Genomic DNA, 26,902 nt, shown 5'->3' with positions numbered 1-26,902 from the left:
TTGATGTATTGGCGCAGGTAGTCTAGTGTGGAATGTCTTCATGCTCGAGTGATCATCACAAGATTTGTTTACAGCCTGACAATGTTCCACTGTGTGTGAGCTTGACCACAAACCTGGACACAATGGCGAACGAAGAAAATGATGAAAGTTGGAATATAAAATTAAGGCAGGATACTGAACAGGAATTTTTCACCGAACTTGCGCTGCACGAAGCTGAACGTTGGATACAGGTGAGAATCCACGGAAGTTAACTTGTCCAAAATTCATCAATATTATATTTTTGCCCTAGATTTCTTGACATAATTTGCCTTCGGCAGTATAATATTATTTTTTCAATGTTTACAAAATCGAAATGAAGATGTTTTTATATATCAGAGATTTGTGTACTTATAAATAATATTATGCTAGGTTATCAATGTTGGGATATCATAAGCACGTGTAAAAATTGGAGTGTGGAAAACAAAACTGCAGCTGAAATGCAACATAATTTAATTCCATAAAATGCATGCAATTACGTTAATGAATTGTCTTTGGTTCATTTTGAAATCTACTCTCATGTATAATGTATAATATGTACCGAAAATAAAATACTTATATCTTGCCATGAAAAAAATACAAGCTGTCGCCTTGGGAAAAAAAATCTACAAAATAAATCGTTCACAATTACACTCTTGTATACACTTCAACCTGAGACTACCATAACACATGTTATAGTAGTCTCAGCTTCAACTAAATGGAAAATAGTAGTTGCACAAAATTTAGAACAAGGTATTCATACATTAAATATATTAAAATGATACAAATGATATATATATATATATATATATATAAAAATATATTTGTCAGGAACTAGGTTCCACAGGCAATGATAGTGAGTGTAAAAATGCATTTTTCACGGTGTACTTTTGTTTGTATATAAATGTATACAGTACATGTACTTCATTCATATGGTATTGTTGACAGTTTGAAGTCAAGGCCAAATGTCACATCATAACATATGTTTTTTTGACACCTTGTATTTTACATGAAGCCTAGGGTGATCATGTGGTCAGTTTGAAACTTTGAACAGAACACCCAGTTATTACATGTATTTATAAGTAACTGTTGTTCCATTACCACCCCCTTTTTTTAAATAATAATGTTGTTTGGCTGTTTATAAATACATTGTACATGTATGAAAAAACAACTCTCTACTTAAGATAAAATGCAGAATTTGAATTTTGAAAAAAGGGGGGGGGGAGACAACATACAAGTTGCACAATGTATATACAATACTCTAAGGTGTAGCTCTTAGAAATCATCTGATAGGCTTTTACTATCGATGAAATTATTTTTTTGAGAATGGTAACTGAAAATTTTTCCTTTTTCATCCATATATCCCCCTTTTTTCATCCAGGATTGGGAACCCCCTTTTTAAAATGGCTGGATCTGCCCCAGATACCAGTATATTAGTTTTCTAGAAATAAGAGCAGATAGATGCAATCTAGTTTACATTTTAGATAACCCTTATAATCATAGGATTAAAAGTATACTTATTATATATACTGTATACATGTAAATAGAAATGTGTGGCATTATTCAATTATGTTAAATATGGATGTGTAGTACAACTTTGAATATTGAAACCCATTTATTGTTAAATATTGCATGTTGCATTTCAGGGGCAGTCATGCAACTATTTTAAAAGGGGTGTTCCCAACCCAGGACAAAAAAGGGGGGAGGTGTTCCAGTTATATGTCCCCATTCAAATGCATTGATCGTCCTTACAAAAGAATGAAAGAGGGGGTTCTGATCCCCTGGATCCGCCACTGCCTTTTCTTAAGATGGTTTTCTTTTTATATATAAATGTGTATTTTGACATTTGGTTGCTAATGATAATTGTCTCATTTATTGACAGAGTAACGTCCCCTTTAATTTATTTGAACATTGAGGATAATGAAGGCTTTGTCTTTACCTAAATCTGGTTATATATTTACATACTAAAAGTACATCACAAATTATAGATTCATGATGTCATCAGATTCTAATACAAAATGTTCATGTAATATACTCAGGCCCGTAAGCTAGGAATTGCCAGGGGGGGGGGATTCGTTGGACTCACAAACTTGGCTTTAATAGTCACAATTCGAACCGAACATTGACTTTAACAGTGCTTATTTATTTTCAAGGGGGGTGGGGGTTTCTTCCCCTGGCTACGGGTATGAAACTGGACCCCTGTCGTGTTCACTTATTGCTACACTTTGGTCTGGAGATTGTAGACTAGTTTAATTCTAACACAAAAAAAAAGTTAAAGTGTATACATATTTGAGTTCATCGCCTGATTGGCATACATTTTCTAAAATTGAAATTGGATTTGGGTTTTAAATAGATAAAAGAAAATCTTCTGTCTCTGCTGGGCAGATTTTTAAGAGTCACTTTCCTGACAAAACTCATATCATGATTATCTAAGTTTTCCTGGGATTGTATCCATTGTATGTGACCCAATCCCATCAATGAATACTTGGTTAGTTGACATAATTTTTATAGTAGAAATTGAAATAAAATTCATTTCACTGCAATATAGTTGTGGGTCAGAATGGCCTTTATACTGTCAGTCATCAAACAATCAATAGGAAGCAAGAAACATAACCTTTTTAGCTCACCTGGCCCGAAGGGCCAAGTGAGCTTTTCTCATCACTTTGCGTCCGGCGTCTGTCGTCGTCGTCCGTCGTCTGTCGTCGTCGTCCGTCGTCGTCGTCCTGCGTCCGGCGTTAACTTTTACAAAAATCTTCTCCTCTGAAACTACTAGGCCAAATTAAACCAAACTTGGCCACAATCATCATTGGGGTATCTAGTTTTAAAATTGTGTCCGGTGACCCGGTCAACCAACCAAGATGGCCGCCATGGCTAAAAATATAACATAGGGGTAAAATGCAGTTTTTGGCTTATAACTCAAAAACCAAAGCATTTAGAGCAATTCTGACATGGGTTAAAATTGTTTATCAGGTCAAGATCTATCTGCCCTGAAAATTTCAGATGAATCGAACAACCTGTTGTTGGGTTGCTACCCCTGAATTGGTAATTTTAAGGAAATTTTGCTGTTTTTGGTTATTATCTTGAAAAATATTATAGATAGAGATAAACTGTAAACAGCAATAATGTTCAGCAAAATAAGATTTACAAATAAGTCAACATTACCGAAATGGTCAAATGACCCCTTTAGGAGTTATTGCCCTTTATAGTCAATTTTTAACCATTTTTCGTAAATCTTAGTTATCTTTTACAAAAATCTTCTCCTCTGAAACTGCTGCGCCATATTAAACCAAACTTGGCCACAATCATCATTGGGGTATCTAGTTTAAAAATTGTGTCCGGTGACCCGGTCAACCTACCAAGATGGCCGCCATGGCTAAAAATAGAACATAGGGGTAAAATGCCGTTTTTGGCTTATAACTGAAAAGCCAAAGCATTTAGAGCAATTCTGACTTTGGGGTAAAATTGTTTATCAGGTCAAGATCTATCTGCCCTGAAAATTTCAGATGAATCGAACAACCTGTTGTTGGGTTGCTACCCCTAAATTGGTAATTTTAAGGAAATTTTGCTGTTTTTGGTTATTATCTTGAAAAATATTATAGATAGAGATAAACTGTAAACAGCAATAATGTTCAGCAAAATAAGATTTACAAATAAGTCAACATTACCGAAATGGTCAAATGACCCCTTTAGGAGTTATTGCCCTTTATAGTCAATTTTTAACCATTTTTCGTAAATCTTAGTTATCTTTTACAAAAATCTTCTCCTCTGAAACTACTGCGCCATATTAAACCAAACTTGGCCACAATCATCATTGGGGTATCTAGTTTAAAAATTGTGTCCGTTGACCTGGTCAACCTACCAAGATGGCTGCCATGGCTAAAAATAGAACATGGGATAAAATGCAGTTTTTGGCTTATAACTCAAAAACAAAAGCATTAAGAGCAAAACTGGCATGGGTTAAATTGTTTATCAGGTCAAGATCTATCTGCCCTGAAAATTTCAGACGAATCGATAGTCAATTTTTTACAATTTTCATAAAATTTGTAAATTTTTACTAACACTTTTAACTGAAACTACTGGGCCAATCATTATAGATGGGGATATATGTACGCAGCAAGAATGTTCAGTAAAGTTAGATCTACAAACATATCACCATCACTAAAACACAATTTTGTCACGAATCCATCTGTGTCCTTTGTTGAATATTCACATATACAAATGTACCAAGGTGAGCGACACAGGCTCTTTAGAGCCTCTAGTTTTTCTTCTTACAAATAATGCCCAATACACATTACAAGTAAAGTATCGCTGACATGCAAAGGTGTTAATAATCTCTGTTTTTCAAATAAAAAAGAGAAGAAAATTGTGTATTTTGAAGCTTAAGTGTATTGGTTTACTTCACTTCAAAGGAGAGCATTGTTAATTTGTAAATACTTTTGTCAACAATACTAGAAGAATGTATACAGAGTTTACTGACTTGAACATACTTTATTTACAAAGTTAAGATAGGACCGTAGTTGTTTGATAAACAAACAGATTACTATATCTAGGGTGATTTAGAAAATAGGTATAATTTGTAGATAATACAAAATTACTTTGTTTAATCAGGCTTCACATAATCTATGTGAAGATAAACAATCAAATTAGTTGAATTTCATATTTCAGAAAGTCGGTTCTAAATTTACCAATTACCGAATAGATTTTAAATTCTTATATGTAATAAATTTTGTTTTTAAAATATTCAAATATATCAACTTTATAGACTTATTCAACTAAACAAAAACAATTTATTATTGATAATGATAACTTTCATGACTTTATAATTTTATGAAATACATATTTATGTTGAATCGAAAATGAATATTTTTTGCTATGTACACATTAATATTCAGGAAAGGATTGTTTCAAAAATGAAAATAAGTAAACATGCATAGCAACAGGTGAAAATGAATACCATTAGTTAATTCTTCTGCCCCTCCCCTAAAAAATATCATAATCATGTGAAATCTCGGCATTTTTTCCATTTTGAAGCACTGAACATGCTGAAAGCAATCTCTTTAGGCTGTATGACTACTGACAATGATACAAGTTAGATTGTGGTAATTTAGTACTAGAGAATACACAATTTAAACAGATTATGTTGTACCCAAGAATTTTTTTGAGGGGTGACATTATTTGAATACATGTACATGTATATCACACACATTCAATTATAATTTACACATTTGCATTGATGATTTATTTTCTTGGAAATTTACTTCTGTTAATTGCTTTTTGAGTAGTCATTCAAGGCAGATTGATGCAAGGCAAAGTTTCTGCCTCTGTAACTACAAAACACCAATAGTTTCCAGTGGCAATAGATATAGGAAGATGTGGTATGATTGCCAATGAGACAACTCTCTATCCAAGTCACAATTTATAAAAGTAAACCATTATAGGTCAAGGTACAATCTTCAATATATGGAGCTTAAAACCAAACAGCAAGCTTAGTAACATGTATAAAGGGCCCCAAAAATTACTTATATACAACCTTTCAAATGGATAAACCAACAGTCTAATCTATATAAAAAACAAGAAACGAGAAACACTTATGAACCACAGAAACAGACGACAACCACTGAACATCAGATTTCTGACTTAGGACAGGTGCAAACAATTGCAGAGGGATTAAATGGGATTATCTCCCTTTTCCACATTTTCTGCCCTTCATTTCTATCATCCCACTTTTTAGAACCAATGTTCTTGTCCAGAATATACCTGTCCAGAATATACCTCTCCAGAATATACCTCACTAGAATATACCTCTCCAGAATATACCTCACTAGAATATACCTCTCCAGAATATACCTACATTTTGTACAATCAATCAACCAATCTGTCATTTTAATACATGTATATGATATTGCTTCTTAGTTTGATAATGCTATTGACAATGAGTTTAAGTTATATTAATAATTTGTTTGATTTCCTCTGACCCATTGTTGGTTACCATGAAAATTTAGTTTAACTTCAATTACGGCCTGTCAAATCAATATTGGGGACAGATAACCCAAATAGAAATTTAATTGTAACTTCAGATTTAAATTTACAGTGCTGATAATACTAAGATTAATTGTACTAAGCTGTGACATTTTTCACATAATACTTTAACTTGAATTAAAGTCAATAATTTCCTGGGATTATCACTGACTTATTGTTACAGATAATCGCTGCTTAGACCTGTTGAAAATATAATCATGACCACTCTTGCAAAAAATTATTTGTAAATATTTTTAAATAATTCTTTTAGTTAGTCAGCAGTTTATAGTATATCATGAGGTATAATTTAATTTACATGAATCAGACATTTTTTTAGAAGATGTTTATATTATAAGGCTAGGATTACAAAATGTACTTTTTAGAGAATTATATTTTCATTCTATTAGATTATGAGGGAGTGTTTTTGATTAACAGATTGCTAAGAATCATTTGAAGTTTAACTTTGTAGAGTTAGGAATTTTACATGGTGGAAATTGAGCTTAGAAAATGAAGAAAATGTGTACCATTTACCATGAAATATAATAAGGAAGCTCAATAGAAGGTCAAACTTAAATGCTGGTACATTTGATACTAATTTATTTTAGTAAAAACTTTGACTGTTCTTTAATGTTCATAAATATACTTATAAAGCAGCCTCAGTGGTCTGTTCCCGCACATAGCATAGTTCATAGGGGTGCTCCAATTGAATGCAATCATAAGTCCCTATGGTCATGTTGGTCAAACCAATAAAAGGCTAAACAATGTTTTTGCTTTCTGGCAAGCATGTAGCATTTAGGAGTAATTGTTAAGACTTGTTCGTTCTCTTCCAGAATTTGTGTCTTGGTAAAAAACCTGTGATTTCTTGGAAAGTCTGGTCATCATTTTAGTTAGCACATTGAAAATACAACTGAGCATACTACATCTACTAGTACATAGCTGTGTTTATTGCATTAACCCCCTGAGAAGTTCATGCTTATATATTGGTGAGTTTTGGATGTGTCTATGGGCCACTCCATATATTTCGGCCGGAAGTCAGAATAAATTTCTCGGAACGTCTCGAAATTTTTCAGTCATTTATACAGATCTAAACAGGTTGTTATCAAAGTCTTTGATATGGTCGCTTGATGGCTCTTGACGAAGCAATTATATTTGTTTTAAAACGACCACTGTTTACTGTGTGTATCTGGGTCAATTATTACGTTGTCTCGATAACATGTAAACTAATTATGTTTGAAGATTTAACCACGGGATGCTGACAGTGTATTTCATCATAGACTTACGTGGAGAACATTCTAGTTATACTATTTATATTAGATCGGAAAACAGAAAAATAATATTCTAATCAAACTTATTTAATTCAATCGGAATGAAAGAAATATCTACCAAATTAATATACTGTATTTAAGTTTCTGAAGAAACTAACAATGATTGAAATCAGAATATTTTCAGAGTTACAATTAAGGAATAAGTATTTAATATGACAAGAAACTCTGCTTTGGTATTTTTAAATATTCGTTTGTAAAGGAAACATACAAATTAAATTTAAATAAATTCTTGAATCCTACAAAAAAAATGTTTACAAACAATAATTATTATATTTCTACGTTTATTATTTCATCCCGTTTTAGTATTTAATAGGTTTTATTAGTAATTATTTATTTTTTTGTATTGTAATATATCCATAAAACGGAAAGTAAGATGAATTTATTAAATATTTAAATTTTAAACGGTCGTGAATAAAAATACTTGTGTGTTCTCAATAATAGATTACATAAAGCATTATTTCAAATCTTTGCAGCTCACAACAACCGTAAAAAATAATTTACAATAATCACAACAAAATTTAATTACAACCATAATGTTGATTATTTTATACTGTTTTAGTATGTATTTAGTAGTCTTTGCTTATATTTTGCATAGTAATATATTCAAATATATAGTGGAATGTTATGATTTAGATTCATTCGATAAATACAATGTCCATCCGCAAATATTTGACGTTCATGTTTATTGATATTAAATAGTATATTTTTAAAAGAATTTTGAAAAGATTACTAACAGACACGTTAGTTTATTGTAAAATTGTGATTCAATTTTTCAAATTTTAACCTTATAGTATCTACATATTTTGACTATGGTACGGTTTTAAAAATAGTGTTCATTGTGTTGAACAACTAGTCTACACGTCTTGATTTGTTCACTTTATAGATCACATGTCAAAGGCCAATGTCAATAATTCCGGAGTCAAAACATTTAATGTAGGCCGTTTTACATTCGAATTCAACTATGATATTAAGATATGTGATAACGCAAATGCGTATTCTTTTCCTGAGTATCAGTGAGATGATTTCTATTTACAATTTTGTGCGCTAAAATACTACTTGCATGCAATACTATTTTAATTTTAACTTAAAAGTTCACTCGTGAAAGCTTATTTTCGTTTTTGTTATCTAAATTCAAAACACGACAGAAAGAGCTTTACATGTGACTTCCAAGCACGGTCATCATAACTAACGGTATTCTGACCTCAAGATGTTTCTCTTTTGTTTCTTTTTTGAGTCACTGTCCTATTATAAACTTTGACATTTTCGAAAAGTTAAGGATTGTCTACCCAAAGAATAGATTCCTTAACTTTTTAATGTATTTAACCTATTAACTTTTTTCATTAGGGTGTCATTGGTGCTTTTTTTTTGCAGACTTAACTCGTGTCTGGTGTACATCATTTAAATTCTGGTATATTTTTATAACTACATACCTTTTTTTTATAAATTGGTTATTTTGAAAGTGTATACAGGTAGTCATAAACTTCTGAACTAAGAAATTCTTCGGCAAAACTAAGTTTCCCTGTATAATGTTTGAAATGATTTTAAAAGTAAAATCAGGAAATCCTTAAAATTTGAGATGTTTTATGAGACCAAAATAAGTCTCTTCATAGGAGGTCCCAATCAATTGTATGTCATAGTTTTCACCACACAAAACATCTACCATGAGTAAAGACAACTTCAAATACGAGTTGGTCATAAAGGCATTCATGTAGGAAACAAAATATAAGGCCTTTTTTTTTTAATTAGTTGGTTTACGGACAACTAGTGTCAAAGGTTAGGGTCGGAGGAGGTAAAAAAAATAAAAATAAAATAGCAATCTTAGATTTTTTTTTTTGTTCACGTATAACTGTTCTGAAAAATTTGAGTCGGAGGAAAAAAAAAAAAAAAATGCTGTTCATTCATGACATTACAGGGGTTGAGGAGGAGAAATAGTTTAGCTCTTATCTTGATATGCTTTGCATTTGATGGATGGATGGTCAATTGTTGTTTAATGTCTAGTGGCTAATCAGATGCATAATTAGGATGAGAATATGATAATGAGAAATGAAATGCTAAACACACTGAGCCAGAATTTAAATGTGCTAGCTCACAAGGTAACAGTTCCCCCAAAGATATGTTACCTTACCCAAACACATTATTCTGACTCCTTTAATAATTGCAATTGCAGCGTGCTTGGCGAAGAAGCAGCAGATACCAATTTTTAAGTCTTTGATTTGACCGGGTCAAGGTTCAAACCCAAGATCTCTCACTCTCCAGGTGAACACAATACCATCACATTTAAGGTGCACGTGGTCTTCACGTATGAATATATGTGCATGTTTGACCCAAAAATCTTTTGAGGACAATATACTTGACATAAACAAATTTCTTTGATTTATGAAATGTTTGATAATCAACTGTGTTCATGATCCTATCATGCTGATGAAGAAATAGCAATGTACCAAAGTTTGACTAAAACACATATTTTGTACAGACAAGAAATTTGTTAGCATCTAAATTATGCATGAATCCCGTTCGCTGAAAAGTGGAAATGGTGGCAAAGAAATAAAAAGTTGAGATCAATGTTTTATTTTCAACAGGTAACTGCAGATAGTTCTTTAGTTTTTCCTCAAAGGACGCAAGCACTTCTACGGGTGTACTGGTAGGGGTGTCTGCCCTAGTTTTGTTTGGTGGCGAAACTGTTTGTACCTTGACAATGGCAACATTTTCATCAGCCATATTGTCGAATATGGCATCGCCAATTGTTTGCTTAGGTTTGCATTTGATAAAAGTGCTCTCAGTACGTTGACCATCAAAGTTAATATTCAACTGAAAGTAGATGAAGCCGTCAGACTCCATGGTCCTCCCTCGTTGGGTTTTTGAATTCGTCTGCGTCATTTCGAAGCTTTTCAAAATACGCCGTTCACTACAAACGCTTTATTGACACAGACAAAACGTTTTGGAACGCCTCGGATTTTTTTATTCACAGCACTCGAAAAATCGGGTCGGCGGAATAAAAAACAACACGAAATCAAAATTTTAATTTTATTTCACTTTTAAACAAAATCGGGTCGGCGGATCCGTAAACCAACTAATTAAAAAAAAAAGGCCTAAAGATATGATATAAAATAAATGCATCCAGAATTCCAGATTATAAAGCAAAGTGAGAGCATAAATTTATACTGCGATAGGTTTATGCAATTTGCATAAGTCATCCGGTTAGGAGAAATGACAATTTGCCAAATGCTTATAATTGAAAAAATTATGCACATTCCCAAGTAATAAATAAAATAATCGAACTTCAAAATGACTATTCAAATCTGCCAATTCAAACAGAAGCTGTAAACATATACTTTCACCTAGCATCTTCTATTAACAGTCAGTTATTTCAATACAAAAGCAAACACAAATTCAGCAACAATCTTTTGGTGACACGGTAGTCAGCAGTTTTAGGTTCATGTATTGCTTTTCTTTTTTTAAAGAAAGCAACTTGTTTTTATATTGCTACATGACAATGACCTTGTCATGAATGTTAACAGGTTACTTAGTTGATATTTAATATTCCTTAGGGATTTACTGGGTTCTCTAGACTATCAAGATATTGCAGTTTTACAAAGAAATTCTGTTATGTCATTGGCTTATAGCAACCCATCTATTTGAACCATCTGCTTTTATTTTATCTTAAACAGTCAGTTAAATTAAAATACATCATAATTTCTAAGGTTCAATAGCCCACTGAAGGTTTTAAACATATATGGTCATGCATGTCACGTGATGATGTGTATTGATTTGATTGCTGTTTACTAACAAGTCCAGTGGCAAGTACTTTAAAAGATGCTTATTCAGGACAAATCATGTAGAGAATCATTTATAATAAATATTTTATTCAAAATACAGGCCCAGCTGTCTATTATATATAGGGAGATCATAAAGGTTAAGTATTCAGATCAGGTTGATGATTTGCATACTGAAATCTCTGTATCATGTACACAGTAACAATGAGATTTAACTTGCAATGAATAGAGAGCAAGTTTTGTGTAAAATGTAAATGAAACCATTAGACCTTTTTCATATGTGATGGTGTCATGATTATTTCGACTATTATATACATGCAATGTCATGTTACTGTATCGTCATGCTGGGAACTTCGATTGATTATGATATAGAATGGATTTTGGCTCATTGTTGAAGGTCGTATGGTGGCCCATAAGTTGTTCTTGTCATTTGGTTCTCCTGATGGATGATATGTTTCATTTGCAATCATTCAACATCTTCATAGGCTTATTTTGATGTTGAAATAGCCATAAGTGGTGATCTTTTATTAAACTTCATTTATAGTCGCCGTCAGCTGAAATTCGTAGCGGTTATCAATTAAAATAATCTAAACTATCAACCACGTTCACTCGAGATATAGTTTTTCACATTCCATTCATAAATCGCAAAAAGAAAAACCACTACTGACCTACCTTTTTAGTGATTGCACTATGATAATCCTGACCTTCACATTTTCCAAGACTATTTTCAATGGTGGAATCCGCCATTGTTTTTTCCGGAAGTGTTCCCCTGGAGTTCAATTTCATAACATTTGCATAAAGCGCGGGAAACCGTATCACATCAATGAAAAGAACATTTCAGGAATCTGCGTAAATGACGAATTTCACATGTAAACAAATGATCCTCATAGAAACGAAGATGGCGGAATTACAATGGAAAACATTCTGGAAAATGTGAAGGTCAGGATTATTACAGTGCGATCACTTTAAAGGTAGGTCAGTAGTGGTTTTTCTTTTTGCGATTTATGAATGGAATGAGAAAAACTATATCTCGAGAGAACGCGGTTGATAGTTTAGATTATTTTTACCGATAACCGCTACGAATTTTAGCTGACGGCGACTATAGAATTAGACCAAAACTCCATTCCTAATGTAGGGTTACAAATTTTCATTATGTTGTTCAACTTTGCATTCATTGAAAAGCCTACATGGTTTCTGCTTTTTTGTATACATTAGATTTACTAAGAATATAATATATAGTTTTGTTCACAACAATATTTTCAATAGAATTGCTATTGTAACTCTTTACCAGAACTACAGCTGAGAGATTGATGTTGTAAAATGCAGCTTCAATAATTTACAAGTAGAAAAGTTTGTTGCTGATCGTGTAGGTATATATATACATCAGATGATGTAAAAAACATGCACTGAGGCAATTAAAACTTGTGTGCAAATGAATAAAACATATTGATTTATTAGTCATGTTAGTACTGCATTACAATTAATGAAAGTCTGAATGAAAAGAATTTATTCATAAGAACAATTACTAGTAAATGTGTTAGTGAATTGTATCTAATGTAATTAGATGATGGCTATGAATGGAATAGCCTGAATTTTATAAGAAATTATGTGGTTTATGTGATAATTTAGAATGGAAATGGGGAATATGTTAAAGAGCAACCAATGGGATGTCAACACTGGGGAAAATTCCACAGCCTTCACCTAAATAAAAAATAAAGATGAGAATCTCAGTAAAGATAAGATATTCTTTTTCTCGTTGTATTATCAATATTTGGTAGTTAAATGAGGCAGAATCAGATGTTTTAGCTCGATCCCTACGTAATGGTTATTTGAAGGCTTATGTTACGATTTGGTTCGGTTGAGATGTGGAATTTCTCATGTTTAAAATTTGGCCTTTACAAATATACACAAACATTTGATATCTAAATACCATATAGCATATATTCAAAACTTTTATCAATACCTTTGCATGTATATAGACTTTAAAATTTTAGGAATTTATTTTGGCGATTTCGTTCTATCTGATTTTATTCTATCCGCGAAAATAAGCAAAAATTTACACCCCGTGAAAATAACCCGCTATATGGTATATTAGTTGAGGATCATATTGTTAACTGTTGTAAGTTTGAAAACATCTGGTTAATGTACTTGCACAAACATTCCTTATTTCAAAGTACAAAATGTAGAGTGCTTCAAGTTAATTTTTACAGTAATTTCAAAAAGAAGTACTAGTATGCCAAACAACAATATACAAGTTGTATTCTTTAGATATATATGTATGTTTTAGATCTTATCAAATGTTTTGTTGTTAAATCTTTGAATTTTCTGGACACTGGTCAGATTATAAATTAAATTTTATACAGACACCACTTAAAACTGTTTTAAAAGACAGTATAGTTGACCTCTAGATAGCTTTGGGTCTTTTATTTGTGTTAATGGAATGCTGTTTCATATCTTATTAAGCAGTTTCTCTTATTTATGTACTGTGTGAATTCATTAATATGCGTTGGATACCAATTTTCATGGATTTCGTGGGTACAGGAGAACCACAAATTTAGATGTTCAACAAATAACACATATCTAAAGGAATGAATACAGACTTTGCCAAAACCACAAAAATTAAATATCCTCGAATATTCAAGTTTTCCTCAAACCATGATAGTTGGTATCAACAAAAATAAATGAATCCACAGTATTAATATTAATATGCATAAAGGTCAGGTCATGAAAAGTTATCAATTATCAATTAATTTACTGTTGTCATTTGTCACAGAACATTATATAGGTGACAAAACTAAATAGCTATATTAAATGTCAGTATATATATTTGTTTTGTATGCTAATGTGACACCAGATGTTTTACTCAGGTCAAATCAGTTATTGTTTACACTATGATCAATTCAAATTTGTTTATGATTTAATGTTACAAAGATAATGTATTATCTTTGTGTATTCAATATTCAATTTGTATACATTATGTGACATCTTGTATTTAATCAATTATTATCATGATTATTTATAGAAATTTAAAATGCAAATAGTGCATTTATTATTATCAGTCCAATAACGCAGCCTAAAGAAAATCAAATTAGTGTTACTCAGTAGTCCCAAATTTCATGTCAATATTACACATGATACATGATTTCGAATCTTTCTATTTCACCCTTCAACTCTTTTGATTTCAGTATATATGTCATACAAAACTTTATGAATTAAAGAAGTTTTGTAAGCCTTTTCTTTTAACATCTTTTCTACCATCACAAATCTATACTGATAAACTGTAGGACTGTATTGTTTAAAGTAAATGATTACCTGTTAAAGGGAGATAACTCCAACTCTTTTTTTTTATCTTTACAGGCTGTGACCAGAAAGAAATTCCTATACCCAGATGATTTTAGAAAATCCTTAGAGAATGGGGTACTGTTGTGTGAGTAAGTGTCACTAATATAAGATAAAAAATAAGTTAATAAAAAAATAAGATGTGGTAAGATTCCCAATGAGACAACTGTCCACAAGAGACCAAAATGACACAGAAATTAACAACTATAGGTCATCATACAGTCTTCAACAATGAGCAGAGTCCATACCACATAGTCAGCTATAAAAGGCCCTGAAATGACAATGTAAAACATACATTTTTGATAGATTAAAAAAGTCCTAATTTACAGCATTATTTTGTCTAGTATTTGTGTAAAGTTGTCTTGATTTCTTTGCTTTAACTCAACTCAAGACATGGACAAACTTATGAAAAGTCTTGCAATACTGACAGTTCATACAAAATAGTGTAAGAGACTGACTAATGTCTTGACTGTACTTTGATGTCCTGTAAGTTCACTAGGTTTGTTATAATTTGTGATTATATAGCTATAGCATATGGTCTTCCCTGGGCATTAAACTATTGAATGGTTCCAAATTGAATATATATAACTGCACATGACAGAAGAATACATGGATTTACGGAATTAGTTTCATGAATGAACTTAAGACCCAAATTAAATGAAAGCTCAAAAATGTATATTAAAAATGAAGATTTGGTATGAATGCCAATGAGATGACTCTCTGGGACACAAGAGAGCACATGACACATAACAGTTATAGGTCACTGTTTGGCCTTCAAAAATGAGCAAAGCCCATACTGCATAGTTTGCTGTAAAAAGCCTGGTATCACAAATGTCAAACAATTCAAACGAGAAAACTAATATTTTTGATGAATGATTTAGTTTTATTTTGATTCTCTCTGCAAACTTGAAAATGTGTTTACAAGTTTTGCATATATTTGTACTTATATAAAAGTGATATATATCAAGCATTGCTTTATAATAATATTCTGTTATATCATCATAATTCTCATATGTCAAACTTCAACCTTCTATAAACATACAATAATAAAGTATGATTCATGGACATTAAACTGATAAGATGCATGTGGACAATTTCTAAAGGATATTTCATGGGTGTATGCACATTCTACACAATACAGTTGGTGTCTCATTGGGGTATTATAATATCAGATCTACTTGAATACATTTATGAAATCAAGTACATTTTGTAATAATATGATAAGACCATCATTAAAATTTTTAATGACAAACGAAATGTTTATATAATACCGCTTGCCTCTAATTTGAAAATTACAAAATAGCATGTGATAGGTTCAAATGTCTAATTTATATTTGGAAAACAGAATTATGTTTTTGAAAAACATTTATACATATAACACATTACTTTTTTACTTGAAGATTGTTGAACAATTTGAAGGCAGGGTCGGTTAAAAGAATTAACAAGCTGCCCACTCCATTGGCCGGATTGGTGAGTATTGCTATAGCACTTTGAAAACTTACAACTTATAGGTGCACGTTTTGAAAATTGTGTACAGTTGGCATTTTTGAAGCATTAATTTGTTTTTTCCAGACATGTTCAGTGATCTCCCTACAACATACTGGTTGAAAGCTAGGGGAATATATAAAAATATCAACTTTTTTCTAGAAATTATAGCATCACTATCTATATATACAATCACTTATAAATAGATAGCATCACACTGTAACATCATAGCACCACATTCTACCAATATAGCATCACATTAGGAATATTCAAATAGACCCTGGGGTAAACACTACAGGTTGTTGGGCTGTGACTCCTTTTCATAGCTGGAAATCTTATTATTTTGAGCCAGAATAATTTTTGCACAAGATTTCTTTCCTCTAAATTGGTTGCTGATTAAGACTAATAGGATTTTGTAAAAGACTTCATTTTATTTTCTTCAGTAGCTGACAGACAGCCTTTCAATTTGCCAGCTTAGTACCATAGCTGCAGCTAGGTTGATGAGTGCTGTTAGCATGTTCACATGCTAATTGGTCCTATTCATTATTTTTATATAAGATTATTATGTATAGTCATTATGTAATCTGTTTTCATACATAATATTTCATATGTTTCATAGCACAGCAGTTACACAATATGAATGTTTTGGATAAGTAGCCCTTCTCACAAAAATTCTTCTGTGTGAAATTTATCATAAGTCTAAAATATTGCTTAACAATTCAAATAAATATTTTTAGCGTAAGATTAATTTTACACTTACAGATTTTTTGTGTGAAAAAGGCTACAGATTTATTACATTGTTAAGATTCTTTGATTTGGATTATCTCTGATTTTAAAGTTCAGAAGTTTCAGTTGTTTAAAACAGGGAATAATATTTCAGAAGCTAAAATACAAATACGATCAATTCAAACAAATTTCATGAGGTGTGTCTTCCACAATCTTCTGGGTTAATTTTACAAACATTAAATGAAAGTATGAGATATAGCAACAAACAGCCTGTACAAGGTATTTACTTATAATATATTGAGCATTACAACCTAAGGTTAGGTAATATTGAGTTGTTTCCCCTTGAACATATTATGGAATCAGTATCTGCCTATATCAATGTTTGACTTGAGTAGGCATCAATAGTCATGATATTTGTTTTGACCATACCTATAGATGTGAACTTCGAAAGATCAATATTTAAAGCATTCTGGTTACTTTAAATGAGGAACAGCAATGCAAGCACTATTCCTTTAATTATTAAAAAAAAATGTTGGCATGTTTCTAGTATTTTATGATCATACTGCATAGATCCAACTAATATCATCTTCTTTTCCAATTTCCTATTAAAACTTTATTAAAATCAAGTTAGCGGTACGCATTATGCAGTTTAATACTTATTCAATAGATTATCAACTACAAGAGTTTATGATAACATCAGCGAGTCAATGACCAGATAAAAATTCTCATGATGGAAATTACATCACAAATGTTCCGTTTCAGCCCAGCTCAAGAATGTTGTTTAAATAATAGGTAGAATATGATTGATCACTCCTGTCTATAATATATTCTAATGTTAAAGTTTTGTAACTGCTTATTTTACATAAAAAGTACATTGTACTGTAAGTTTGATGACCTGAAGTTTACATTTCATTTGATTTATAAATTTCATGTTAAATGAAATTGAAGTTTTTTTTAATGAAAAAAAAATGAAGTTATCTCCCCTTAACCATTCAAATTATTTGTGTTGGTTGGAACATCATAGTATAGAACAAAATTGGTAAATGAGGATTTTAAAGCTTTCTTTTGATGACTTATCCTTTGGTGACAAACTATCAAAACTAGGCAAGATGAAGTTATTTCTATGAAGGATTTTATCAACTTTTATTATAATGTACCATACTGATTTATTTAGAATCAGTTCTACCCACTAGCACCACACCTGACATATAAACAACGGAACTGAAATGAGGAGCAACTGATACGAACTGATTTTAATAATAATAATAAGATATGTACAAAAAACTGTACATGTACGGTAGGACCACAAATATCCACTGTAGAGATGCATGTGTGTTTGATTGAGACAGAACAGATGTTTTGTTTCACTTATAAATTCTTCCTGAATTATGACAGAAAATATGAATGATAACTTCTTTTCAAAATGAGAACAAATTGGTTTTCATAGCTCTAAAACATTTTAAGGAAACAATATGCACATCAATTTTAAAGTTGTTTTATACCGTCTTCTATGACCTATGTAACTGCAGTAAGGCCAAATAAAAATATATGTGTGGTTCCAGTTACCCTACCTTCCCTACTTTTTTGTCTTCAAAACAGCCTACTCTAAAGATTTTATTATCATTTGTCATTAAACACTGTTAAAGTCAGAATGTTGCTCCCATAAACTCAATTAAAAAAACCCACATTAAATAAAAAAAAATCCCTACCTACCTACCCAAACTTATTTTTAGATGTAACTGGAACCACGCATACTTTTTTATTTGGCCTAACTTTTTTTATTTGGCCTAACCATAAAATGAAAATGACCAAAAAACATCTAGAGATCTACATACAGACTTGAACGTTAGGCATATGTCTTTAAAATATGTATAGTCAAAGTAAAGCGACTCAAAGTAAAAGTACATTTCACGTACTTATTAATTGAAAACCTACAAGGGATATTTATATCGTAGTGTGAACTAGATTTCAATTGATATTAGTAAAGAAGTTGCAGCTTTCTACAAAACTGGTGTCCCTGATGTCTGATGAAGGGGAGGCTATCTTGTTGCTTCAAAATTGAAAGTTTGTAGGATATTGACCTCTATTTACTTACATTTGATCTTAGTTAAGTCAGAAAAAGCTTAGCATATATGCAAATATACTTAATATCTGAATAAATTGAACTCATTTTGAACTTCTATTGACAGAAAATCTTTTTGATATAAAGATAAAAGTAAACTCCTCAAAAATGTAGTTTTATTTACAAGATCCTTTTTGACTATTTTTTGAAACCCATTTATAGTTTTAAAAATCTGTCTTAATCAAACACTACCAACTTAACAAGTTAGCTTTTAATTTTCCTTTATGTATTTCAAAAATGTAATTAGAAATTTTCAAAGCTGTGAGAAGACAGAATATTAATAAAAGATCGTGTATCCATGTTTTATTCTAGTGTTGATTTGTTAAAAAGTTCAGGGCATTTTAGAATAAGGCTGTTAGTTTTGTAAAATTTCTCGTTTTAAAACATCTCATTACCATGAACACCAAGTGCCTGTACATATATAAATAATAATAAACCAATTCAACGTTTTGATTTGATAAAAACTTGCTGCCTTATCTTCAAAAATCTTTGGGGTATGAAAATCTAAATAGCATATATTTCAAAATACCTGAGAATTTAGTCTCCATACAAATTTTGTTTCTTTATTTAATAATATTGACAGTTAATCCACATAATTAGTTTGTAAGTAGAAGTTTGCATGTCCAAGATGGCACACCTAAATGTCTTATTAATGTAAAATTCAAGGTCGAATTCGTTTGGGGTGTTTCTGGGGGTCAAAGAACAAAAGCAGTCAAAACAGAGGAAAAAATTCCAGTGAATATAACAAAATAATAATTTTTGAGGAAATATAAAATTTCTTTAAGGTTTTGAAAAATATGAGGTTACCAATAAACAGAAAGAAATACTTCTTGAGACAAGTTGTATTACAGCATATCACTTGTTACTAAAAGCGTAGGATAAAAAGTCATGAACTGGGTATTCCTTAACAAATTAACGACTGCATTTTTGTGTCGGTTGACAATGCAACAATACATCATTCTTTTATGCACATGTCAATTATTGGAGATTTAAAAAATTTACATCAGATAGCGGAACTTGAAACTTTTAAGTAAATAGATTTTTTTCACAAAAGTACAAAAGTAGACTGCATTTTTGACACCATGGACCATTAATTTTGTGCAAACATAGCTTGTTTATTTAAAAAGATTTTAAAGGGTGGCCTTATCTGATATAATGAAGTTAAATTATTTTCAAATTTAAAATGCATTTAAAAAAAAGTAGGATTTCTATTTCTGTATATAATAAGCACTATCCTTTTACAAGAGTTTATGATCTGTATTCATAAGATCAAGTTGAAGATTGTTTGTCATCTTTATATAATTTGAATTAAAGCTGATGTGGGTCTTAATATATGTTTCTTCAATTGTTTCATTTGAGATTACATTTTTGCATAACTCTTTCAAGCTTCCATCAAGAAAATGACTACCTCTGTGATTTTGTGATAGCAGACTTGCCTGTAATGCGGGAAATTGTGCTACTCTCTTCCTGTGCTGTCATCTGTCTTTCTTGCAGTACCAAATTTTATTTTGATAACAATTCTGACTTGTTTTAAAAAGGTGTTTTGTGTCCATAGACAAAAACAGTCAAAATGAAAAAAATAAAATTGGACCATGCGAACAATTTTAAACATTATAGGATCTATTATGTTGTGGCATAACACAGACATACACCAGTAAGGTAGTGTTTGAAATATGATCAAATACGGCAGAATTGTATCCATTGAATATATATACAGTAGATACATTATTTTATTCAATTTTTTTTTAATTGTTTATATTTCAGGACAATATTAATGTATTTCTCAATGCTTGTAAAAAGAACTTTGGACTGAAAGAGAATCAGCTGTTTGACCCCTGTGACCTCGAAGATTTATCCCAGCGAGCAATATCACAGTAAGTTACTTGTCAGGTATAAGAGAGAAAAAAATGTTGAAAAGAAATTGACCAAAAAATCTATTTCACATGTAGATGCAATACATATAGTAATCATGTTAATGTTTGCGTACATGACCTAATCCAAGTTTTTCAGTGATTGTTTTTGGATAAGACTGAAAAAGGCTTCAACTCTTTATATAATAAGACTGTCAAAGTAATAAGTTACTGGAGATATTGATCATATCAAATCATTGTGTTATTTGAACAGCTTCAGAGAAAAGATATAATGTAATTAATAATGCACAGTTTAACATGCAATCTCGGGGGAGGGGAGGGGGTCCACGTCCAATTTGTAAGATGATAGGATATGCGGCTGGAATAGCTCACCTTTTCAAGCTTGAAAATATGTGAATAGGTTGGGGAAAAATCTCAGACATATATGATTAGGTCTGTTAACAATGGTTACGTTCCCATAACCTTTTTGTCTGTCATTTATCTTGGTATTCTCTCTTTTTTTTCTCTTTTGGCACTTTGGTAATCCACTCTTGCATTACATACCATTACACATTACATGAAACCAAAACAATATGGGAAAAGGTTATAATGCATTTTGACCTACACAATATATGAAAAGGTTACATTAGGTTTTCAATATATATGAAAGGGTATACATTTTTAAAATCTAAATTATATGAAAAGGGTGGGGTAGCGGAACACCAGCAACACCCCTTATCAATTAAGTTTTGAAGTAGCCCTGGACACAGCATGCAATACCGTACAGTTATCAAAGAAGAATGAATGAATAGATTTATGTTAAACATCCAGTGGCAAATATTACATACATATTCAAGATGGGAAATGACTTTGATCCCTGTTTGTTACGAGACAAATATTTTCTACGGGATATGTAACACTCAAGGTTCAAAAGGTAATAGCTAAAGAGAATCATGTTAGACTAACTAGGCTTCATGCAGAACATTTTGTTCTAACTGATAAATGCTGTGACAATGCTCAGTGCAGAGACATGGACAACCAATTTTTAAAGCTTTGGGATTTACCTCGTGTTGGTTCAAACCCCAACTTCCTGCTAGCAAGGTTATAATGCTAGCATGAGACCACTGGGGTTGATATAAAAAATAGGAAAAACTATATATAGGGTTTGTAATTTTTTTTATAGATTAACAAACTTATAGTTAAATGTATAAAGTTAAACAATTCTGAGAATGCAATTCATTTCTTACCTGTACTCTGGTATATAAAGTTCTTTGGCAGTAATGAAATGTTATTTGGAATAACTTTATTGAATTGAAAAAAAAATCTAAAACAATCTTGCATGTAAAGACCTTCAAGATCTCACCTGGTGTTCTGATTGGCATTTAGACTATTAAATAAATCATTCAGACATTATAGAAAGTTTACAGTAAATTGACTGTTAAAACGACAATATTGACACTTTTTAGAACAAGAGACTGATAACCAACCCATAGGAGGTCTCTCGGTTGTGTTTGATTATGACATCAAAGGTCATATATTCTGTGTAGACGGAACCAGCGTGTGATTGGACCTACTAATTAAATTGTGAATAATGTCTACCTTGTCCTTGATTGGTCAAATTGCTCAGGTCTAGCTATATAGAAAAGTTTGAATAATGACATTTCTATATTTGTAATACTGATTAACTTGAAATCGTTTGAAGTTTTTTGCTAGAAGTTCTTTGAATGGGGAAAATGTGAGGTCCAGATAAAGGGCTAACATATTTCACCGTACATATCTTTTTGTAGTTTGATAATTACGGGGAAAATGGATACATTAAATTGAATGACTGAGTGCAGAACGTTTATAATTATGGTTACTAGACTAAGTTAAGGGCTGTATAAGTATTCCCCCTGGTGGTGGTTTCCCCTTTTGTAACCTCAGATTGAACTGTTGTGTAACTTTGTGTCATTTCACATCAAGAATTAGTCCTAATCAGGTTGTCCTTTAAGGTAGTTTGTATTATTTAAATGGTTTGGAGTGTTTGGTCAATGGCTTTGATAATTAGAGCATTAATAAGAGACTTTTGTGTTACATTTAAACTATTGTAGAATTTTTGTAAAGATTTGAATTACCTAATAACATGAATAATGAATATTGCATTCAATGGTAATTACATTTATAACAAGCACATTTCTGTAATCTATTATAGTGTATAATTTCAGCTTGAAGATGTTTTAATCATTTTACATGTGTTATCCTAGCAAGAAATATAAGTATCTGGGCTTGTAATGGTTAAGAAAGCTACAAAAGGTAGGATTACATTGTACTGTCCCCATACCAAGTTCAGTTCTGAAAATTAATAATATAAGTACTCATTATCAGTATAAAAATATACTGTGTATTCATTATTTTTCATTGGATATTAATTTTTCGTGGTTTTCTTGGGTACAGGTAAACAACTAATTTCAATATTCAATAAACTACAAATTTTCTATCAGGTTATAAGCAGACTTTTCCAAAACCACGAAAATCACATTTTCATGAAAAGGCAAATTTTCAAATCCACAAAAAAATGGTACCAACAAAAAAATCACATTTTAGTTTGGTTCACTTTTTCTGTGAGATATTATTTATTTATAAATGGTCATGGAACACATGGTACAAGAACATCATAAAAAGGATTGCGTGAAAAAAAGGGGGGATAGTATGCTTAATATCTACAGATTTAAAAAACAAAACAGTCGCAAGACATTTTTTGCATACTAGCTTAAAGACATAAATTTACAAAACATAGTCTTTTAGGTTTGATTTTATGTTTAGTAACAAGATAAATATGATGAAGAAAACTCTGGCCATGACTGCAAACTTGTAAATTTTTATTGAGTAGATTGCACATTAAAGACACCCTTGTAGATTTCCAAATAGAGCAGGCTAATGCCGCTACAAGGCAGCACTCGCATCCACCAAGTGGAAAGGGATCAATATAAGTTGCAAAACTTTTTTCCCAATCCACTATAAATAAATATGTTTAAATTAAAGAAAATGTCTCAACTGTGAATGAAGTTCCGATAAGAAGGACATATTGGTGCATATTATAATTACGTGGGCACCATCCACAAATGTAGATAATTATCATATTAGTTGTGTTAAACAGGAACCACTTCTTGTTTTGTTCAAAAAGGAAATTTATTTGGCAAAATATCTTATAGAGGACAGTTTATGTCCAGTAATGTCTTAAGGATATAGGTATACAATTTCTATCTTTATGTTTATGTGTAAAATTTATTAATGTAAATTTATCAAGAAAATGTGTTGTGTATTGATAAGAAGCTGAATTATTTCACCCCAGGAATAACACAATTCATTAAAGAACTATTGACCAATAGGGGATTCAGTTATTTAAAAAATGTGTCATCAATATACAATAATGACCATATGATCACAGAAATTTTTCAAAATGTTTTGTAGTAACCAGAAATCAACCAGCTCATGGAACTAGTTTTAAAAATGTTTGAAATTACTAAAAAGAAATGAAAAAATTAAAAAAAATCCTACATTAAAGGGGGGGGGGGGGGGGGGGGGTCCATTCCCCAAGTACTTGTGAATATTTTTAATTTCTCTTAAATTCCTGTAAGAATGTGAAGATTTTAATTTTCAAATTTTGTCCCATTTAAAATTGATTTATTTTATTTGATTTTAAAAAGGTTTAGTCTGTTAGTATCTAATGGTATAAACTTAGTAGACTAGGCTACTAGGATATTAACAATTAGTCCTAATAAATAAATGATAAAAGTTCTCAGTTGTCAAAGGAATTTAAGATTTATATGCTTAGAATAAATAATTAATCTGACTTGCATTCTCAACTCAACATGGTCTAGTTATTGTGATTGAGTCTGATAGAATACAAAATTGTATAGATAAGTTGGATTCCCTCCTGCATGATGTTTATAAAATGATATGGAATCAAATATGACAAAAATTTGTTTTGTGTTGACTTTAGATTGTTGAATTGAAGATTCCTCGAAAGGAAAGAGTATCATCCTGAAATTCCTTGAAAATAAACTCTAAATCTTAAATTCCAGACAACAACAAAATAAAACATTATTTCCAGAGCCCTTAAGAATTTTTCCTAATTCCAGAGTTCTTATAAGAGTAAATCCTGAATTCCTTTAAAAATAAAGGCCCCTTTTCCAATGTTCTGACAAAAGTTCTTCATCCCCCCTAAATTAATTTCAAGTGGATAATCATTTTCAAATGCATGGTTAAAATCAGAAACACTACATGCATTCAATAGGTTGTTAGACATGCATGTTTTGTCATGAAACATCGTTAATATTGTATGGATTTTTAAATGATGGGCGTTCCATTTTAAATTTTATCATGTAAAATTTTTATAAGAAATTTTGTAGAATGTTACATCATTTACACATGTATTCATGCCAAATACATATCTAACTTAATATGACAGAAAATCCATGTTCACTTGGGGCAACTACAAATGTAACTTAGGAACACAGTAATGTAAAAGTTAACTCTTGTTACCTATCTGATCACATATCAATAGGTTAATGATAAAACAGGGGAATTTTTTTGAATAAATCAACCATCAAAGAAAAATGAAGGTTTTGTTTTAAAAAAAACATGTTTAGACATCGTCAGATGAATACACAATTTTCGTCTTCAATGGAGTGTATTGTGCACTTTGAAAGTTAACTTTTTGTTTTTGTTCAGTATTGTGCAAGGTTTTAATGTCCTTGTAAAGAAAAAAATTGCATTCGTCTTTGCAAATATGATTATACTATGGTCCCTTACCCAAATAGTTGATCACACGACTTTGTTCTGCATGAATGGCTGGGGAGCTGTTTAAGGGTAAAAATGATTTTACCAATACATTAATACGTTTTCATGTTCCTTTAGTGCTCGCTGAAGTGTGGGAAAACATTGAAGCTAGCGGGATTTAATTGTTTGTATTTTGTCAGTTGATCTTGTATTTGTGTATTCTTTACATATACAAAACAATAGAAGGAATGTTCGGACTATATTCTTCTTCTAATTCTTACCTATAGACTATTTGAAGTTTGTCGTTGACAATATTATGTGATCTACCTTTTTATCGTGGAATTAAGTTGTTGGGGGAGAACTGAAGTAGTGTGGTTTATTCCCTAAAGGAAAGAGATAGTGCCGGCTGGAATTTTATACAACATCAAAGTTGATTTAATTTGTTTAAGGGTAAGTTTAAGTCATAAATTATAATTTCGTAGATTTTTATGAAATTGTATCTTTTTTGTGTTGCCTAGATTCATTTCCTTTAAGTATAAATGTACAAAGTGCATCAAAGCTTAGGTATGTAAATAAATGGGACGTAACAGTTACTTGTTTAAATATTATGTAGGAAACCCATCAGAATTCCACACGGTGAGTCAAACAAAAATGTTGAAGACTTTAACTTTAAATGGGAAGGGGGGGATTTATTTTGCTTTTTGCACATTTTGAGTTGTGGTATATTGTTTTTTTTTATATTAGAACTAGAAATTTGCGTAATATTAATGGACTCTTAATATTTACTGAAATATAGGATGATACTCCTCATTAGATATTTCTTTTATTTCTAAATTAAAATTCATGTATTGGTTGATCCATAATAGTTAATGATAACTAAGTGTCATGAATTAAGGTTACAAAACTATTGAATTAATCAAAATAAAACATTCAAAAAGCAACAAAAATATCTCTATATATAAAGACTTCATTAATTCTAAGTTGTGGGAGTTAAAACATCTAAAAAAAATAAAAAAAAAGGGTACTGAAGGATTCAAGACTAATGCAACACCCTTTTGAAATTTAAAGGCAAAAACCTTTCAGTTGTGAAGATGTCTTTTGGCCTATATGTAACATGGAAACAGCTTGTTTTATGGCACAGAAAATGCACATATTATTCCATATGAAAATGTGCATATAAACAAGCGTTTTGTTATTTTGATATTAAACACCTGTCGTCTATTTCAATGTTTATACCTTCTTAAATACCTCCTAAGCTACATGTATTATTAAATATTATACCTTACAGGCACATATAAACCTTTCGACTGATCAGTTATTTATGAATCATAAAGACCCATAAAAATCACTGTTCCAAGTGTGACGTTAAATACTTTTGCACCTTTGCCGATTTTGCATATTTTTTTTGGTTCATGTTTAGTCATTTAAAGGAAATTGATCATTCCAATAAAAGTTGTTATTTAGTTGCTTTATGGTGGTTAAAATTTC

General features: G+C 31.1%; 1 protein-coding gene across 3 annotated transcripts in view; it reads left to right on the top strand.

The window, feature by feature from the left end:
• Window positions 1-26,902, top strand: part of LOC134695693 (LIM and calponin homology domains-containing protein 1-like) — an 85,344-nt gene continuing 58,442 nt past the window's right edge. For 2 of the 3 annotated variants that reach the window (XM_063557055.1, XM_063557054.1), the window contains exons 1-4: window positions 1-230; window positions 14,489-14,562; window positions 15,871-15,940; window positions 20,568-20,677. In XM_063557055.1, the coding sequence (XP_063413125.1) occupies window positions 33-230; window positions 14,489-14,562; window positions 15,871-15,940; window positions 20,568-20,677 (452 nt within the window). In that variant the 5' untranslated portion in view covers window positions 1-32. Of the gene's footprint in view, window positions 231-14,488; window positions 14,563-15,870; window positions 15,941-20,567; window positions 20,678-22,854; window positions 22,946-26,902 lie in introns of those variants that run through there. The other variant, XM_063557056.1, reaches the window with a different exon arrangement.

This window comes from Mytilus trossulus, chromosome 14 (genome assembly GCF_036588685.1).
Source record: "Mytilus trossulus isolate FHL-02 chromosome 14, PNRI_Mtr1.1.1.hap1, whole genome shotgun sequence".
Taxonomy (NCBI): Eukaryota; Metazoa; Mollusca; class Bivalvia; order Mytilida; family Mytilidae; genus Mytilus; species Mytilus trossulus.
Note: the sequence above shows the minus strand (reverse complement) of the source record. Positions and strands in the feature narration are given on the sequence as shown.